This window comes from Equus przewalskii, chromosome 25, assembly GCF_037783145.1.
Source record: "Equus przewalskii isolate Varuska chromosome 25, EquPr2, whole genome shotgun sequence".
In the NCBI taxonomy this organism is placed as follows: Eukaryota; Metazoa; Chordata; class Mammalia; order Perissodactyla; family Equidae; genus Equus; species Equus przewalskii.
In genome coordinates, this window is record NC_091855.1 from 13,402,783 (window position 1) to 13,422,338 (window position 19,556).

Consider the following 19,556-nt stretch of genomic DNA (forward strand, 5'->3'; position numbering starts at 1 on the left):
ACAAATTAAGTCTGACATCTCAGTGACTTACCACATTTAGTTCTCACTCCTGGTGCCCCTCTAAATTGAGGGTTAGCCAGGGATTCTGCTCCACCCAGTGCTTCATGGATCCAGGCTAATGGAGCTCCCCAGCATGTAGCTGGACCATCTGGAACATGCAACCTCCTTGGTTGCCATGGCAGGGAAAGAGAGCTGGGTGCTTGCGCACCAGCTCTTAAATACTTTAGCCCAGAAATGATGTGTCATCGCACTCTGGCCCATTGGCTGGAGAGAATTCCATGGCTGTCTAACTACAAGAGGGCTGGGAAATATCAGGAAACACATTGGCATGCAGTGAGCCACAGATGTCTCTGCCACAGTGAGGGTGGAGCAGTTCCTCTCCAGGGCTGTGTGTCCTGCCCAGCTTGTCCCTACTGGGGCCCCCTGAATTAGATGGCCAACACCTGGCTGTTTCTTCCTTGTCAATTCCTTCTCTTGCTCAGATGAAGCTTCATAATTGGTCATTGACTTAATTGGCCTTGACTTCTCTGGGTAAGGGCTCTGCCTGGGAGTCACGGGCTGGGACATCAAGAAGCATTCCATCCCACATTAGTGCCCATTCCACATACCATGTCTCAACCCTATGAGAGTATTGATACTTTTCAGGTGGGTATGATGGAAGAGAAGGTGAAACTGTCCAGTCTGAAGAATGTGGACTCAGCAGGCAGCCTGCACCGAAAGTACCAAGAATTGCTGAAAGCCGTGCAGGGCAAAGATGAGCTCATCGGCCAGCTGGAGGCACAGCTGGAGAAGCAGGTAAGAGCTAACATGAAGCAGAGTGCTGGTGCCCTCTACACTGTTTGCTCCAGTTGGCCCTGGCTTGTCGAGCTGAGCCCCTCTGAGCCCTCCAGGGGTGGGGAGCTCACTCCTTCATGAGACTGTTTTTTCATGTGGAGCTTTAATTACTGGAAGGTACATTAGGAGCCAGGCAGGGGGTATAGTGGGAAAAGGACCTCTGGGTTTGAATCCCACCTCTAGCACCTGCTGCTGTCTGATTGTGGGCAAATTACTGAAGTTGCTGATTCTCATTTTACCCATCTATAAAATAGGGCTGATAATACCTCATGGGGCTGTCGGGAGAATGAACTCAGATAATCTGTGTCTAGTGTCAGACATGAAGTCGGTGCTTGGGAAGAAGAGCTTTTCCTTCTCTACCCTGGCCTTGTGCCCTGCCAACACATGGGACAGGACGCTTGCCTGTAGTCTCAGAGCAGCACAGAGCTGGACCGTCAGCCTTGGTCAGCTGCTTGGCCACAGTTTCTCAAGGAACCTGAGTCGGCAGAGACCAAAGTTGCTGCTGCCTCCAAGAAGCAGTGCCTCTCATCCTGAGCACAGGGGGCCCAGGAGAGGCCACTGCCCAGCGCTCCAGCTACAGTTAGCACCTTTGCTCTAGAGAGGGCATCTGGAACATCCCCCACTGGTTCCCTATGCCCGATCTCACTAACTTCATCCTAGTTCTCACTCTTACCTCTGCCGTTGGCCTTACCTACCCCACTTTTCCTGGTGACAGAGGTCCATCTTTTCTAGCAGACAACCCCACAGTGTGGCCAGATGACTTTTAATTTTCCACATGTACATTTTCCATGAAGGTCCCAGCTAATCCTGGTACTACCTTCCCACCATGATGGGCAAATTCGTAATCATTCATCAGCATTCACTGAGTATTTCCTTTGTGGGATGTGCCTTTGTATGCTGCGGGCACCATGTGCTCCTGAAAAATCATGAGAAAATAGAACTTTGACACATGGACCCTTTAATCAATTTCCCGTCAATTCTATCTCTGCTGCTGTCTTCTCTTTTGAGTGGTTAGAAGTGGCAGCATCCTGGGCATTGGTGGGCAAAATGGCTCCTGCTAAAGCTTAGGTCAGAAAAATCATTTTACAATAATAAGTGAAGATCAGAGCAGAAAGAATGCTGTTCTGCAAGTCAGACTTGGATTTAATCCCAGCTGTGCCACAAACTGACAGAGATAAGTCATTTCACTGCCCTGGGCCTTAATTTCCACAGCTGTATAAAGAGGGTATCAAACTAGTTTAGGAGTTGGCAAACTTTTTCCCTAAAAAGCCTTATAAGTAAATGTTTTTGGCTTTGTGGGCCACATGGTCTCTGTTGCAACTACTCAACTCTGTCATCATAGGGAGAAAGCAGTCCTAGATGGGAGATAATGAATGGGCATGGCTGTATTACAGTACAACTTCATTTACAAAAATAGGTAGTTGGTGGGGGGGTGGGAACCAGGTGGAAGGCTGAATTTGGCCTGTGGGCCAGTTTGCAAACCCCTGAGCCAGATGACCTCAGGTCATTTGAGCTCTGAACTACTGAGAGTCTGCCATTTTCACATTCCTATCTCATTTCCACAGACTCCCTTGTTTGGAGCTTATGTCCCTAATCTTACAATTATCAGGCAGTTTTCCCTAGAAGTGTAACCTTGGTCCTTATTGCTGGTCTCTACACCACTCAGCACACACCTGGCGTCCCCAGGCTTTGTTGGTCAGGGGACTGGTGCTCAGTGTGGAAGTGGTCAGTTGCCTGTGCCTCAGGCTCTGTGCTGTGCACTTCCTCTCACTTAATCCTCACACTGGCCCAGGGTGGGAGATGTATCATCCCCCCATTGTGGACATGACCGTGCAGGCCTAGAGAGGTTCGGTTTCCTGCCCAGTGTCCCACAGCAAATAAGCCTCAGAGCCAAGATCTCAGCCCTGTTCTATCCTTGGATGCTATTCTTCAGATGCAAACCTCCCTTACACTCTTGATTATTTTGAGGGAATTGCTGCACATATGTGATAATGTAGCTTTTTTGTTTTTTAACTGTAAAGGTAATTCATGTTTATAGTAAAAAATACAAAAAGACCAGAAGGTATAGAATGACAAGTAACATTTTTCCCCTGTCCCCAATCGTTCATTTCCCCTCCTCACTGTTGACACTGTTTGCTGTGAACGTTTCTTGTGTACCAAAGCCCAGCATTCCATTTTCATTTTATTTAGCCAAGCCCTTATTTGAGGACACTCAGGTTATTTCCAGTCTTGAGGTTTTTGTTCTTGTTGCTTTATCAAATAATCTTGCAACTAACGATTGCTAAGCAGTGGGTTTGTTAGGTCAGTGGTGTGTACATTTACAATGTTGATGGGTAACAAATCGCTCCCCAGAAAGGCTTTGCCAACTTGTGTGAGAGGGTTTGTTTTCCAACATTCTTGACAATTTGGGATAATAGCAAAATTTTAAATTATGTTGGCGTGATAGAGGAAAATGATGTCTCCCTTTTATCTACCTTCTTAAAATTATGATTAAGATTGAACAGCTTTTCATGGGTTCTTTTCCCTTTCTTTCTTTTTCTGTTAATTTCCTGGTCATATCCTTTGCATATATTTATTGGATTGTTCATTTCAAATTAGCCTTTTGTACATAAATCATTTGTGTAGCAAATCACCCCCCAGTTGGTCTTTTGGTTTTGTTTAAGGGATTCTTTTTCTTTGGTAATATAGTAATTTGTAGTGATGATATAGATTTATTTGCCTTTTCCTTCATGGCTTTTTGGAGTTGTATTGTGTTTAGGAAAGCCTTTCCCACTTTAAGAATATTTTAAAAAGTCATAAATGAATTAATTTTTTTCTCTCGGGCCACCCCCATCCAGTCTCTTGATATTTCTTCTCACGGCTTCCCGCCTCTGATTATTCACTAAGCTAGTGACTGCCGTGACTCGCTAAGGGCCCTCGCTTTCTTGCAGAAGCAGATGAGAGCTGAGGAAGCAAAAATTGTTCAAGAAAAAGCTGCAAAGATCAAGGAGTGGGTGACACTAAAGTTAGCGGAGGTGAGTCAAAACCTCGTCTCGGGAGGCCTGGAATGGACCTCTGCGTGGGGCTGTTCCCTCCCTCAGTGTCATTCTGCCTCCTTCTGTGTGTGGGGCCTCGACTGACCTTTTTTGTTAACCATTTGCCCTTCCTTCAGCTTAAACACTGAGACCATTGCTTCACTTACCGCTCCCTTCGCAGTTAGGGCTCCTGAGTAACTTTGTGTTTCGGAAGAAGAACCAAGACTCACTTCTGAAGAGTGCCACCTGTTTCCTTCTGAGGTGTACACACAGTCCTTGTATCGCCTCTTTCCCCTTTCTCCTCTGTCCTCTCCGTTCTTTTTAAATTTTTAAAAATATGCATTATATTTACCATGTTAGCTGTTTTTGTTTCTGGGGTTTTTTGGTTGGTTTTTGTTGTTTGATTTTTTTCTTTTTTGGTGCGGAAGGTTAGCCCTGAGCTAACATCTGTTGCCAATCCTTCTCTTTTTGCTCGAGGAAGATTGTCCCTGAGCTAACGTCTGTGCTAGTCTTCCTCTATTTTGTATGTGAGACACTGCCACAGCATGGCTTGATGAGCGGGATGTAGTTCCACACCCAGGATCTGAACCTGTGAACCCCAGGCCGCCAAAATGGAGTGTGTGAACTTAACCAGTATGCCACTGGGCTGGCCCCTTAGCTATTTTTTAAGTGTACAATTCAATGGTATTAAGTACATTCACAGTGTTGTGCAACTGTCACCACTGTTGATTTCCAAAACTTTTCATCACCCCAAACAGAAACTCTGTACCCATTAAACACCAACTCCCCCTTCTCTTCTTCCCCAAGCCCCTGGTACCTCTATTCTACTTTCCACCTTTGTCCATTCATTGTCATAGTTCATCCCTTGCTCCAGCTTTATTTAGGAACATCAGGACTAGAAGCTACAGTGCTACTAGCAAAAAACAAAAAACAACCCCTTTCTAAACAAAGGAAAGGGAATTGAAGTTTGGCAAAGGGCAAGCACTCATCTTTTCTTCCTCTGTCCTGACGCAAGTGGTTCTCACCTGCAGGGGGTTTTGGCTCATTTTGCCTCCCATCCCCTTCTGTGGATGCACATCTCAGGTCACCTGCTAGACGGCAAGTTCTTGGGGACACAGCTGATGCTGGGTTTACCTCCAAATTCCACAGCCCTGACCCTTGCTAAAAGGTGCTCAGTAAAAGTGTATTGGGTTCGGTTTAAAAGAAAATGCAGCAACCATGAGGATGGATTCATAGACAATATGTTGAGCAAAAGAAGCCAGACACAGAAGTACCTACTATATAACTCCATTTATATGAAGTTCAGAAATGGGCAGAACTAAACCAGGGTGTGAGGGATGCATACTTAGATGGTAAAACCCAGAAAGTAAGGAGGTGAGTCTCATAAGCCTAGAAGAGTGGTTGCCTTTGTGGGGACGGAGGGACTGTGACTGGGAAGGTACAGGTCTGGGTTGTTGGGAATGCTGGCAAATTTCTGTTTAACCTGAGTGATGAAGGTCACATGAGTATTCATTTCGGAATCATCTGTTGAGCTGTTCAGTGACGTGGTAGGCAGTTTTCTGTGTGTGTGTTATATTTCACAATTTAGAAAAAGATTTAAAACACCTAGAAAAGAAAGTTCAGGGGCTTATTCTATTCCAATAAAACCAGTGAGCACAGAGGGAGGGAGATGGCCAGGGCTCCCTGGGAGGGTCGGCGCTGGGTTGGTGGCGCACTACGTGTTCTCTTTCAAAGATTTGATCTTTAAAAAGGATCTTAATCTTATTTTGAATTCTGCATCCGAGCCTGAAGGCTGAGTATCCTTAATCTTCATTTTCCTTTCTGCCTAGCTTGAGATGGAGAATCAGCACCTGAAAAGCTGTAATCAACACCTGGTAGAGCAGGTGGGGGCCCTTCAAGATGCGCTAGGAGGTAAGCAGGCCGGGGGGGGGTGTGTGTGGGGATGGGTAGGTGGGTGAGTGGGTAGGTGTCTGTCTCTCTGTGTGTCTGTGTGTTAGGGTGTGGGCTGAATTGAGGGAGCTGTGTGTGTATGTGTGTTGGGGTGTGTGTGTGTTGGGGTGTGGGCTGAATTGAGGGAGCTCTCAATAGACCTGTTTTTTGCCCCAATCACAGCTCTTCAGATGGCACCTTCAGGGAAGCTTCGGGTGGCCCCCCAGGGAGCCCTAGAAGAGGATTCTGTCCCTTCAGGGCTAGGAACTCAGCTGATGGGGCAGGACAGTGGTCCTCAGGCCCAGGGTGCCCTGAAGGTAGCTATTCCCGCACCTTCTCCAGGTACTCTGCAGAACAAGGACTCTGTTGCTAAAACAGGAAGCCTTTTTGAGGATTCTAGTGCCAGCATGGTCCATCCTGGGGAAATATCAGAGGCCAAGACCCTTCCACCTCGTCTGGGAAGGGAAGGCTCTCCCGGCCAGCTGTGCGTGAAGCCTCACACCCCCAGACATGGTTTGGCTTCCTGGGGTGAGGGCCTGGTTACTGCTCAGGGAGGAATGCTCCCTGGGACAAAGACCTCTGCTAGGGGAGGTGGCCCTGGCAGCAGCCTGACCCTACCGAAGGTGCGGGCTCCCAGCACCCCCCGGGACAGCATCCAGCTGGCCAAGCGGCACCACAGCCAGCCCCAGGCGGGCCCTGGGCACTTCAACCAGGTGGTGAGCATTGAGATTGGCACCCTCTCAGCCCTCCACCCCTCCAGCCTTCCTGAGGTGCAGGCCCGAGCTGAGCTCCGGGAGGAACCAGAGAAGATGGAGATGGAGGAGCAACCCCCCGCGGGGAAGAAGGAGGACAGAGAGAGCCCGAGGGCCCCCAGAGCTGAGCTGGAGGAAGTGGACTTGGGGAACAAACCACCCACACCCCCCCTGCACCGGTTTCCATCCTGGGTAAGAGGCGCCCTGGGGGCTGGGCAGAGGGGCAGAGCTGACGGTGTGAACACTGTTCATTGAGCACAGCCTCATGCTGAGCGTGAGACGAGGCCATCATCCTCACGGCCACTCTGGGAGGCGAGTCCCACCAAGCTGGCCCAGACCACCCAAACCAGTGAGGGGCAGAGCTGGGGTTTAGAATGACGGACAGTGGCTGGCTGTCATCTCCTGAGCAAGTGCTCACTGTGTGCCACACACCAGGCTGGGTGCTTCATGCACATTTCTTGTTTAGTCTTCATGACTCTGAGGCAGTGTGGTGTTGCGGCAAAGAGCACAGGTCCCAGAGTCAAACTGTAGGGTTGAGTTGCTAGCTATGTGACCCGGGGCAAGTTACTAAACCTCTGTGCCTCAGTTTCCCTCTCTGTAAAATAGGGATGATAGTAGCTCCTTTCTAGTGTTGTTGTGAGAATTAAATGTGTTAACATATAGTAAGTACTTGCAGTAGTGGTTCACAGTAAGTGACATGTAAGCATTGGCTATGTTATTATTTCTGAGCTTTACCTTCCTTACTTGTGATATTGGATAAAACGACATGAGTTCTGGTGGAAATGCTTCGGAATCAGTGATCTGGGGTGGGGAATACTGATGGAACAGACCAGCCAAGCATTAATCTTTGTAGAGTTGAGTGACGGGTACACAAGGTCATTCTCTGTTCTCTTCTCTCCACTTTTGTGTCTGACCTTTCCCGTGAGGACAAGTTAAAATAAAAACAGGAGTCGGTTGGGGGTGGGCAACACTAAGGTTGCCCTGGCCAGTGGTGAGGCTGAGATGAGATAATGGGGTCGAGTGCTGAGCACAGAACCTGGCCCCTGGGCAGGACTCCCTCCCTGTGGGAGGAGGTAGGTGCTGTCCCCTTTTTCAGATTAGGAAACTGCTGTCCCCACAGACTTAGTTACTTGCCCAAGGTCACATAGTAGGTAGTGGCGGGCCAAGCTCTAAATGTAGGTCTGGCTGTCTCCAGAGCCCGACTCTGCCCCTCTGGTTATACTGCGTCTTAGGGGACATCAGAGAGCAGACGTCAGCCTCTTACGCATGGTCTGACCCTGGGATGCTGCTGTGGTGTGAGGCAGCGCTGTGGGGGACGTCTGAGTGTCAGGCTCCTGGCAACATAGGGAATGAGGCCCTGGGGGTGGCACCACCCCACACCACTGCCTGGATGGCCCACCTTTTCAGCAGCACCTTCCAGGGTCTTCTTTGAAATTCTGGTAGTCTGGGGGTCCTCATGACCCCAAGCCTAGGGGCCACATCCTTAGCAGTGATTGCTGACCAGTGCTGATGGCTGCGGGGACCAGAATGACCAAAAGCAGCCATGCCCGGGAGCCGGGCCTGGGGGATAGGGCTCAGTGGTCTCCCAAGGCCAGCCAGTCTTCAGGCCGTGAGCTGCTGACCTGTCCCTGAGGCCCCTGCCTCACGGGAAGGAAGGGTAAGGCACAGGTGGAGAGGCTGCTGGAAACGGAGAAGGGCCAGGTCGTGAGAACCCCCTCAGAACCATCCCTCCTCTTGTTCGCTGTGGTCTTGTGAATCCAGATGCTCGGGAATCCTAAGGCAGAGGCGGGCAGTGAGGGAGCACTCAGCGAGGGACATGGCAGGAGGGCTCAGTGCCACCAGGTGCCTGAGTCGGGATTACCCGTGTCAGCTTAGGAAACCACCGTGACCAGAGAGCCTGACCTCACTTCTCAGGTGGGACAGCTGGGCAGTACTGTGTGGAAAAATCCAGACTGAGAATTCAGAGAAGGACATTTCTCAATCCCATATACTTATTTGCCAATTTAGAGTTTGCAGAGCCCTTTTTCTGTTGCTCCTCAAAATAACCTTGCGAGTTATGCATTGGATAACCTTTTGTAAGACACTCCCACATTTGTTTAAGCTAATCCCTCAGGCCTCACTTTCATTTCCTCTGTAAAGTCAGAGGCCTGTCCTTGGTTGAATTCCACAACCACTACTAGTAGGAATAATCTTGTTTATGCCTAATTTTACTGCTTCGACCCAATTTATCTGCCCTCCAAAAGCACAGGAATCCCCTGCCCTACCCTGTGCCCCTCCTGGGACACCCTTCCTCGCTGCCGCTCAACCTCTTACCTCCTCATCCCTCCCCTTACCTCTGGATCTCAACCCGGCACTCGCCAGCCCCTCCCGCTCTCCCCCAAGTGCCCAGTGCTGCTTCCCTCCTCTGGGGTGACACCCCAATAGCACCCCGCCTCCCAGCCCCAGCCCCGCTACCTCCCTGAGGCAGGCGATGTTCCCTGGTCTGTGACTCACCTTGTCACGTTGTTTTCCTTTTACCTTGAGTGGATATGAAGAAAAATGGAAAAGCAGAGGCAGGGCCTCCTGTCTTCTTCAGGAGCATCAAAACCATTAGGAAAGCTCCCTGGGGCTGTGGGCCTGCGTCAGACCCAGGGACACCCTGAGGAGTGAGGAAGAGCTGAGGGTGGGCCTTCCCTGTCGAGGCGTCTTCCACAACGGGTTTCTGGGGTCTGGTGAGCCAGAGAGTCTTTGAGAGTTCGCCTCAAAACCTAACCATGATGTGACATTATTACTGTAGGAAACAAGTGTGTCCCAGGTCCCAAACGACTGGTTTATAGGAGGGGCTGTGGGGCTCTGACCTCGTTGTCAACACCCAACTTCTAGAGGTGAGAGCCTGAGGCCCAAGGGCCTCTACAACGATAAGATTCAGAGAAACAGGCGACTGAGCCCTCTCCTCTTGAACTGCCTCAAGGGAAGGGTGGCAGTGAGAGGGAATAGATATCTTTGGGCACAGATTATATTCCAGCTGTTAAATGTTTGCATTAATAATTACACTTGATTCTCACTCAGCCTGAAGAGGAGTGTTATTACCTCCCTTTTAGAGCTGTGGAAAATGAGGCCCAGAAATGATGTAACTTGCCCATGACTCCCCAGCCAGTAACTGGCTGAGCCTGGATATGGACCCAGGTCTGCCCACGCCAAAGCCACAAGAGGGGCTCAGGTGGGCTCAGTCCTGGGCGCTGACCATCCTGGGACCTCTCATTCCAGGAGAGTCGGATCTATGCTGTGGCCACGTCAGGCATGAGGCTCTCGGATGTGTCTCCCAGAAATAATGTCACCTGCTGCAGTGAGTTCCAAGTGAGGTGCTCAAGTGGGCAGTGTGGGCGTGCGGGTAGGAGAAGACTCAGCAACACCCCGGGCCAGGTCACCTGGGACCCCATGTCCTCCCCCAGCAGGTGAGGTTCAGGTGAAGTTACACAGCCAGGGCTGCCTTGGAGAGAAAAGGAAGCCGTGCCGGTTCAGCTCATCACCTGCTGGGTGGGAGTGGGCATGAACAGAGCTGTAGCCGGTGACAGAGCTGAAAGGGACTTTAGGGGTGGGGTCCTCCAGCCCAGGCTCCTACCTGCTCTGGCTTCCCTTCTGCAGTGCAAGGGCTATGAGTGGGAGGAGCCCCCTGAAGGACCCGCATCCCCACCCACTGGCTGCTGAGTCACCAGCCAGCCACAGAATCCCCACGGTGATGTGAGAGCCCCACAGTCACATGACTTGTAACACCTTGGCCCTCGTACTGAGATCTGTGACCCAGTCTGTCTCCCAGAGAGCTCTGCCCAGGTCTCTTCCTCCCCCAGACTCCCCCCTGAGTTAATCTCCTCCCTCTCGTCGCCCCCTCCAGCTTCAAGCCCTCCTGCCCTGGCGTCCCCTGGGCCTTTCTCTGGCCTTGTCTACAAGAACGTCACCGTGCCTGTCTACACAGCCCTGAAGGGGGTAAGAAGCTGCTGTCCGAGGAGGGGTGTCCCCATCCAGAGAGGCCTCTCATCCATGTGGTGGCTGGAGTGCGGCTCTGGGGTCAGGCTTCCACACACATGTGACTCTGGGCAGGGAGCTGAACCCACATATGTCACTTCATTTTTATTGTTTATCACATTTTCATTATAAAAATTCTGCATTTACAAAAATTCGAATCAATATGATTGTGGGCAAAGTAAAAAGTTAAAGGTTAAACCTGTGCCTGCTCCGTCTCTCCTCCCCATCTTTTCATGTCTGTCCCAGAGGGCAGTGGGGCTCCTTCCAGAACTTTTTATGTGTATTCAAACATACTCCTGTAACAGCCCTACATATTTTTAAACAAAAGTCAGATATAACTGCAACATGATGTTTTCATATACATTTGTCTCCTTTTGTTGTTGGGGTTTTTTCTTTGAAGTAATTAGGAACACAGTTAATAAGCTTTTTTTAAATTGAAGTATACATGTTATTGGTTTTTGAAATCATAACAGTAATACTTTGTAAAACTTTCTATAGAAGAATAAAAAGCCAAAAGTGAAATTTCCGCCCCCTTTTCCCTAACTCCTAACCCCAGAGGCAACTGTCACTAATGGCTTGGGGTTTATTCTGCAAGGCCCTCTGCTGCATCTACAAATGTGTTTACAAATATTCTCTTTGCCCCAGTCTCTCTCCCATGCACACATGCATGTGCACACACACATGCACACAAAGGGGATCATGTTACGTGTGTCATTCTGTACCTTGCCTGTTCACCCAACTGTGTGTCAGGTCTTCCTGCCAATCTTCCACACACAACTGTGTGCCCCCCTTGGCGCTGTCCAGTGCCTCTTGCTGTAGATGCCCCGTAGCTACCTTAACCTCTCCTCCACTGACTGACAGTTCAGGTCATTTCTCTTTTTTTCTCTAAAATAAATGTTGCGATGAACATCACTGTGCAAATATATCTCTGTGCACTTAATATGTACATATTTCTGTAGGACAGAATTCTAGAGGTGGAACTTATGGGCAAATGAGATGTATGTTTTAAACTTTGACAGGCAGTACCAAATTATCTTCTAAAGGAGCTTTATCACACTACAGAGTATCTTTTTCTGCACAATTTCACCAGCGTTGAGATAATCAGTCTTTTTAAATGTTTGCCAACTGAGATGATCTCTTGGTGTCTCCTTATCCTCACACATTTTTAAAGCTCCTGTCTCACACTTGGCCCTTTGCTTGGCTTTCTGGCCCCCTTGTGGCAGGAAGCAGGGGTCACAGCGGCCAGGTGTCCAGCCGGATGGGGCAGCTTCTTTGGGGACCACAGAAGATGGTGTGTGGGGGAGGGAGGCCCAAGGAGAAGCACGGAGGTGAGAACACAGGAGTAAAGATCTCAAAGGGATCATTGTCTTTTGGGTGCCCTCGCTGGGTGATGGTGTCCATGTGCCCCAGCAGGTGGTGTTGGCTGCACCCTGGCACCCGGAGCCAGAACGCAGGTGCAGGCAGGAGGGGGCTCGTCATGCAGCCTGAGCTGCAGTGGGGAGGGGGCCTGTCTTGCAGAGAGCCACACAGATCAGCACTGTACCCTTTGTGGACGAATCCTCTGGGTCTGATGATGACTGCAGCTCTCAGGCGAGTTTCCGAACTTCACTCCCCTGCTCTGAGTCCAGGAAGACGAGCGGACTGGGCAGCCCCCGGGCCATCAAGAGAGGTACAGAGAAGGGGAGCAGCACGGGTGCGGGGCAACAAGGGGCCCCTGGGTCCTTGCTTAATCTCTGCCCGTGACCCCGCAGCCCCAGACTCGGGGGTCCTGGGTGGGTGAGGAGGGCTCTGCAGCTCCCCGGTTGTATGAGCTGAGGAAGACCTGGGACCCGGACGGTGACTCCTCTCCCCTGGCCAGGTGTCTCCATGTCCTCGCTGAGCTCTGAGGGCGACTACGCCATCCCCCCGGACGCCTGTTCCCTGGACAGTGACTACTCAGAGCCTGAGCACAAACTCCAGCGCACTTCATCCTACTCCATGGACGGGCTGGGCCTGGGCGGGGTGAGCTGGGAGCGTGGCCCCACACAGATGGGGGCCGAGGCGGGCAGGGTGGGGGCAGACCTCCAGCAGAGGCTGCCTGGGGCCCTGAGCACAAGACACAGTTAGCAGCTGTGTGAGAGCAGGGTCCCTGGGATTGGTGAAGGGAGGGAGCAGGCTGAGGGGGCTGTGCAGTTATGGAGTCAGGCACACACAGACCCTGGGAGGAAGGAGAGGGGGCCTCCTGAGCTCCTCAGCAAACCAGGAGCGGCCAGTTGCTGTAAGCCCACCATGGCCCACAGGCCCAGGAGGAGTTTTACACACATTGTCTTGTTTTAGCTCCACACTGACCCTAGAAGGCTGAATGCCAAGATCTCCTGAGTTCTCCCTGTGTGCCAGGCACCATGTTCAGTGCTTTCGGGCAGTCGCGTTTGTCCTCACAGTCCTCTCAGGATCATTACCCCATTTTATGGATGAGAAGCCTGAGGCTCAGAGACGTGTTATTACATGCCAGAGCCAGCAGTAAATGCAGATGTCATTCCCCAGCCCTTGCTCCACACCACTGTGCCGCCCTATCTCCGTCTCCCCGCTCCACGAACCCTCTGCCCCAGCCTGGCTGAGGTGCCCATTGTTCCCCAAACCTCTCCCTTCCCTGATGCCTGCAACGGCCTTCTTCCTCCTCACAGCTCGTCTTTGAAGGAAAGGCTGACTTTTCCTTCCAAGGCCAGTTCAGGCCTGGCTCTTTCCTGAAGCTCTCCCTAGCCAGCCTCTCCCGTGTGCAGCCCCTGATCCACCGTCTTCTCCTGGTCAGATGTTGTTGTCTCCAGCCAGCGTGGGAGTACTTCCACAGCAGGACCATGCATGCTTTATGTAGTCCTCTGAACCTTTAGCTGGGCACCGTGCCCTGAAAATACACATAGTTGGTACTCTATTTTTTTTTAATTGATGACAAAGCAGTGACTCAACTGGGCCATTTTGGCCTGTGTGATACTTGGGAATACCTACCTGGCAGGGGAGATACTGCAATCACATCCAGGAACCCTAGTGATGTCCACTTTCTGTCCACCCTTCTTCTCCCCTACACCTTCCCACCCGTGCAGGAGTCACTGGAGAAGTCGGGCTACCTGCTGAAAATGGGGAGCCGAGTGAAGACGTGGAAGAGGCGCTGGTTTGTCCTGAGACAGGGGCAGATTATGTACTACAAGTCCCCGGTGAGCCCCTCCTACCCCTGGACTGTCATTGAAAGGACCCCAGTCCAGACCCAAAACCGTGTGAGAGGGCCTGGAAGAGGGGCAGTGTGGCCCTTGGCTGGAGGGCAAAGGTCTGGCAGGTGTGGGGAGACAGCCTGGCTGGGCCCCCGAGACTTAGAGCCACACATGGGGACCATGAGGCTGGTCATTGGTTCTCACGGTGCAATCAGGCACCAGGTGGTCACAGGCAGTTCCAGACAAGTTGGCTGAGTGATTCCTTCTTCCTTCAGAAGCTGAGTTCTTCTTATGCCTGGTCCCATAAAAGAACTGTTCCCAAGCTGCCCTCATGTTATCTAATTGTTTTAACAGGCAAGCCCATTGCCTTCTCTACCTCCTTTCTGGACTGTTTGGAATTAGAGAGCCTTGGATGTTGGGACCTAGTTTGACAGGACCTCCCTGAAAAACCGATGTTAATGTTTTAAAGAGGCCTTGTCTTTTGTGCAACTCCAGTTGATTGATTGTGGCTGTCTAGAACAACGTGATAAGGATTTTGGGCTTATATCACTCAATGAGCAGGCATGCTCTGATTGATTAATAATGTCTGCAGTGCTACCGGAAATGGTAATGGTGATGTATATGCCACTGATTTGCCAACTTGGTATAAAGGATGTAGTAGGAAGAATTTAAGGGCTTTATAGCTCAGTAACAACCTGGTGGCTTCTGACTCAATTTTAAAGGCTAAATCTGTCCTTTTTGAGGCCCAGGTCAGAAGGACCTCTGTCTCTAATCACTGTTCCATCTAGCCTGAGCCAGGGTCTAGAACAAGTTACCCATCATGCCATGGCCCAGGCAAGCTTGGGGTTTCCCCTTTGCCTGTGACCTGGAATAAGATATGAGGACAAATGATGTGCTTTTTAAGGCTCCAAGCTCTTTCCTCCCTGTTCCTTTCTTTACAGAGTGATGTCATCCGGAAACCTCAAGGTCAAGTGGAGCTGAACTCCCGTTGCCAAATTGTTCGAGGGGAGGGTGCACAGACATTCCAGGTGAGCATGCTCCTAGCAGCTAGTATTTTAGATGAAAGAGGTGCCTGGTTTGGATATGGCTGTGATGGAGACAAAGATGTGGCAAAATGGGCATGTATGAAAGATAGTACATCAACACGTGGATGTGATCCTAATTGTGAGTACAGGAAAGGAAGAGGAGCCAGTGTGAGAGAGAGGATGAAGATAGAGACAAGGAGAACAAGATGAGGAGGAAAAGAAGGGAGGGAGTACCCGGGGGAAGAAGGAAGGCCCCATGGCTAAGGGATTAGAGCCACCTCGGAGCCAGCTCCCTGTTATTCCATCCTCTTGTCTCGCCGCCCCCGGTCCCCAATCCCTCACTTCTCCACAGCTCATCTGTGAGAAGAAAACCTATTACCTGACGGCTGATTCACCCAGCCTGCTGGAGGAATGGATCCGAGTACTACAGAGCTTGCTAAAGGTCCAGGCCATTGGGCCTCCAGCCCTGCCTCAGGCTGGCACCAAGCCCACTGTGAAGGGCTGGCTGACCAAGGTATGAGTAGGGCTGGTGGGGGGAGAATGTGGCCTCCTGAGTGTCAGGGGAGCCAGGAGCAGAAGTGCTAAGGGGTGGTGGGTCTCCCTCCTTGCACACAGCTCGGTTCTCCAGGAATTTTCTCCCAGTGATTAGCTGGCTGGCCTCAAGCATGGTCTAACCACACAGGTGATGGTGAATGATTCCGTGGAGATAGGGATCAGGGTTGTCAGAACAATAGCTATTCTCAAGCCGGAGGTGGGAAGGGAATGTCTCATACCCACTTTGAGGTCATTAGGAGTTGCCCCCACCCCCACCTGTACCCACCATGCCTCAGTATGAATAGTGGGAAGTTGCTACCTAGACAAGGTAGGTGTGGCCATTCAAAGACTGATAATGTCCTAGGCCAGCCCTAAGAACATTTTAGTTAGGGCTCTTCTGGTTGTGAGGAGCAGAGAAGCACTTGTTAACCCCAAGTCAAGGGAAGTTAACAAGAGAGCCAGCATGCCATCAGGAAGCAGAGCTACTGTTATGAGCAAGCTCAGTGCTCCAGGGCTCTCTCTGCCTCTGCTTCCTGACTCAGTCTGCATTCACGTCAGTCCGCTCTGCCTGTGCATTTGCTGTTCCCTCATGATTTCCCTTGTCCAGCATGGCCCTTCCCTCCCTCTCAGCGTCCGTCTCGGCATAGCTATAGACTCTGTGGACTAGCAGGTTCTTCCCACGTTCACATTCCTGGGACAGCACATCTGACTGGCCTGGTTAATCTTTTAATGGCAGGTTGTACAAAGATGGATGGGTGTCACATGGTACACACCATGACCTCTTGCTGTGAAAGGGCTGGTTCCCGTAGTAGGGAGTCTGGGTGGCATCTCCACTAAGGACCTGAGTTTGACCAAGGGTTTTGACATCTGCCTTTCTGTGGCTTCTCTTTGCCAGTCCTGGATTTACTTCTAGGGTCACCTAGTTCTGATAATGCTGGTGCATTTCTGTCTTACAGGTAAAACATGGCCACTCCAAGCTGGTCTGGTGTGCTCTTGTTGGGAGAACCTTCTACTACTATCGGAGCCATGAGGACAAGGTATGTCCTGGCTCCCAGCAGCACCCACTCTCTTCTTCCCCCAGACCACATTGCAGTGGCTCCATGTCCTGATGGAAGGCCCCAGCTTTACCCTCTACCCGACTTAACCCCACAACAAATACAGAGCCAGCTGTCTGCATGCCTCCAGAGTGCATGTCCAGTGTGCATGGCCCACAGATTCTGCCTGTGTGGTCTTCCGTGCTTCCCCAAGCAAACCTCAGCCAGGGAGCTGTAGTCTGCCTCTCCCCATCCTCTCATCTGTCCCCGTCCATGAACACAGCCCTGCAGGGCCTGAGGGGTCAGAGGAAGAGAAAGGAGACTCCCCTGTCCCCTGCTGGCTCTTCCATTCATGGAAGGCTCGTGTCCACAGCGACCCCTGGGCCGTCTGCCTGTGCGGGATGCGCGCATAGAAGAAGTAGATCGATCTGGTGACTCCGACGAGGACTATGAGGCTGGAGGAACCGGGCGGTTGCTTTCCTCCCACTGCACCCTGGTGATCCACCCCCCAGAGCACAGCCCCACCTACCTCCTCATTGGCACTAAGCATGAAAAGGTAAGGGAGGGCGCTGGGCCCCACGGCCAAGCTCGGACCTGTGGTTCTGATCTTCCCTTCTCTCTTTCCCCCAAGCTTCCCAAAATTCAAGTTTATTTCCCTCCTGGACATTTTGGCAACCAGTATCCCTGGTTGGGAATATTCCTTATATTGAATTCACCCTCAGTGACCAATGTGTCTTCACTGGGGCCATGAGATAGAAACGTGGGTTCATGGTCACCTGATCCTGAGTCTTTCCTTTTAGAGACTGGTGGCCTTGACTTGTGTCAGCCAAACCAGCTGACCCCCACCTGGGCTTGCCCCCTTCAAGGAAGCTTCCTTGGAGCTCTTGCCTCCATTCTCCCCACCCAGCCACATCAGATGGCCTTCCATCCTCTTCCAGGATACGTGGCTTTACCACCTCACAGTGGCTGCCGGTGGCCCCAGTGCCAAGGTGGGCACTGCCTATGAGCAGCTCATTGGAAAACTGATGGATGGTGAGGGAGACCCAGGTAACGCAAGGGTGGCCATCGCTGCTTGGGTTGGAGGGTGGTGGCTGGGTAATTGTTGGTCCAGAACCAAAGAAAGCCCTACTGTACTCCAAAGCTGTTTTAAAACTGTCTAAGCCACAGAAAGGCATGCCCAGCCCAGGCTGCAGGGCCCCTGCCTCTGGTGAAGGTACTGAGGTGAGCACTCTGTGTCTAGGGGAGTTTGTCTGGGAAGCAGACTTTCTGGAGACCTGGGTCAGTGTTTTACTTTGTTCGACTTGCAACTTTGCTGGCTGGGCAGAGAGTTGAGGAAAGGAAGCAGCTGGTTAATCTCTAGTTAGAGTTTGTTAATCAATAAATGAAGCCTAACTTGGGGTCAGACTAACCTAAGTCTGGGGCATTTTGGGTGTTTATTTTGCTACTGATTCTCAGGACCCTGAGGAACTAACAGCACCCACCACACTTGACCCTCTCCTGCTGTTCTGTGGCTTGTTTGTTCAGGCTGATACACATGTTCCTCCCTCCAGACCTCCCTGCACACACATGCTTGCACTCAGCTGCCCACAGCCTTGCACACTCACCCCTTTGCAGCCCCAGGGGAAAGCAGTAGCTGTCTTCCTGTAAGCCATGCTTGTGAGTGTGCTAAATGCAGTGCACAACTGCATACCCCACACTGCAGACATAAACCCAGCACAACCCACGTGTCCCAGACAGTTAAACCCTTGTCTGCCCCACAGATGAAAGTGGGGGCGGGTGGGAGGCGAGTTCCCTCATCAGTGCTCACTGCCACCTCTCTGGTGTTGTGCTCTGGGCAGATTCCCCCCTCTGGAAGCATCCTATGCTGTGCTACAGCAAAGACGGACTGTACACGTCCCTCACTACCCTGCCCTCCGAGGCCCTGCAGACGGAGGCCCTCAAGCTCTTCAAGGTAAAGTGGGAGCGGAGCCCAGGCCCACTGGCTGGGGGCACCCTTGCCATGTGCCCAGGCTCTGCCTGGAGCAGTTCTGCCCACTGTGGTGATACCTGGGTAGAGGGGACCCAGGCAGTTAGGGGGAAGCCCACAGAGGGATCTGAAGAGGAAGGGAAAGAGAATCCCACAGCGTCCCCAGCACGTTCTTTATAGCAGGGAGGCCGGAAGCTCAGTGACTTCATCCACAAGCCCTTGGGAAGCTCCAGTGACTCTCCTTGAGGAGTCGTCCTCCTCCTGTAGCAAACAGCAGGAAAGGCCAGGTTTATGTTGCTTCTGGACCTGAGAGATTCTGACCTATTTTAGAATGTTCTTTGTGCCCGTCTGAATATTCTATTTTTTTAAAAAAATGAAAATGTCTTGCTTTTATGTAATGGAAACATTTAGAGAAGGAAAGATTCTATCCAAAAGTAGCCTTCTCAGCAAGCATGGATGCTATCAAGCAATGAAAATGCTCCCTCTTAGAAAGGGCTTTCTGTCATGAACTGGAGCCTTCCATGAGCCCTGGGGGCACGCAGTCTGTCCACTGTCACAGAGGATGATAACCAAGGGACTGTGCCCACCATCATTTCCCTGCCAGTCCTGCCAGCTCTTCATCAATGTGCCAGTGGAAGCCGCCTCGGTGGACTACCACGTGTCCCTGGCCCAGACAGCACTGCAGGTCTGCCTGGTTCACCCCGAGCTGCAGAGTGAGATCTACTGCCAACTCATGAAGCAGACCAGCTGCCGCCCACCTCAGAAGCACTCCCTCATGCAGGTGGGCACCCATGGGGCAGAACAGCTGACAGGAGCCATTGGCAGAGGCTGCCCAGGAGGAGGGAAAGGTGGAAGGAGGTGACCGGGCAGGTATCCTGTGAGCCTAGTATCCAGTGGGTAGCCTCAGTGCTCAAAGCTGCCTTGGCACAGCTGCCCTCTCTGCGCCCCTTCTGGATGTGTGTGCACAGTCAGATTGTGTGATTGCTAGTCTGGACAAAGCCTGACTAAGTTGGTCATGCTGGTATCCACAGAAGGTTCGGGGCTCTGGTTTGGAGACAGAGGACTGAAGGCTCTGTGGCTCAGGACTGTGAGGGCTGGTGGCACTGCAGACCCAGCATTCACCCTATACTGCTTATTCCCTGACAGTGCTGGCAGCTCCTGGCTCTGTGTGCCCCACTTTTCCTGCCTCAGCACCACTTCCTCTGGTATGTGAAACAGCAGCTCCAGCGCCATGCAGATCCCAGGTATGTGAGCATCATTTCCACTGCTACTCCAGCACTACCT

The 19,556-nt window shown here is 51.5% G+C and overlaps 1 protein-coding gene across 11 annotated transcripts in view; it reads left to right on the plus strand.

Moving 5' to 3' along the window:
* PLEKHH1 (pleckstrin homology, MyTH4 and FERM domain containing H1) overlaps positions 1 to 19,556 on the plus strand; it is a 50,580-nt gene that overhangs the window by 20,609 nt on the left and 10,415 nt on the right. For 4 of the 11 annotated variants that reach the window (XM_070594093.1, XM_070594092.1, XM_070594090.1 and 1 more), the window contains exons 4-20: positions 646 to 795; positions 3,765 to 3,848; positions 5,678 to 5,759; positions 5,961 to 6,721; positions 9,776 to 9,854; positions 10,401 to 10,492; positions 12,050 to 12,200; positions 12,390 to 12,532; positions 13,609 to 13,719; positions 14,655 to 14,741; positions 15,091 to 15,252; positions 16,229 to 16,309; positions 16,680 to 16,862; positions 17,245 to 17,353; positions 18,145 to 18,257; positions 18,877 to 19,053; positions 19,419 to 19,516. In XM_070594093.1, the coding sequence (XP_070450194.1) occupies positions 646 to 795; positions 3,765 to 3,848; positions 5,678 to 5,759; positions 5,961 to 6,721; positions 9,776 to 9,854; positions 10,401 to 10,492; positions 12,050 to 12,200; positions 12,390 to 12,532; positions 13,609 to 13,719; positions 14,655 to 14,741; positions 15,091 to 15,252; positions 16,229 to 16,309; positions 16,680 to 16,862; positions 17,245 to 17,353; positions 18,145 to 18,257; positions 18,877 to 19,053; positions 19,419 to 19,516 (2,663 nt within the window). Of the gene's footprint in view, positions 1 to 645; positions 796 to 3,764; positions 3,849 to 5,677; positions 5,760 to 5,936; positions 6,722 to 9,775; positions 9,855 to 10,400; positions 10,493 to 12,049; positions 12,201 to 12,389; positions 12,533 to 13,608; positions 13,720 to 14,654; positions 14,742 to 15,090; positions 15,253 to 16,228; positions 16,310 to 16,679; positions 16,863 to 17,244; positions 17,354 to 18,144; positions 18,258 to 18,876; positions 19,054 to 19,418; positions 19,517 to 19,556 lie in introns of all 11 variants that reach the window. The other 7 variants (XM_070594089.1, XM_070594088.1, XM_070594098.1 and 4 more) reach the window with 2 other exon arrangements.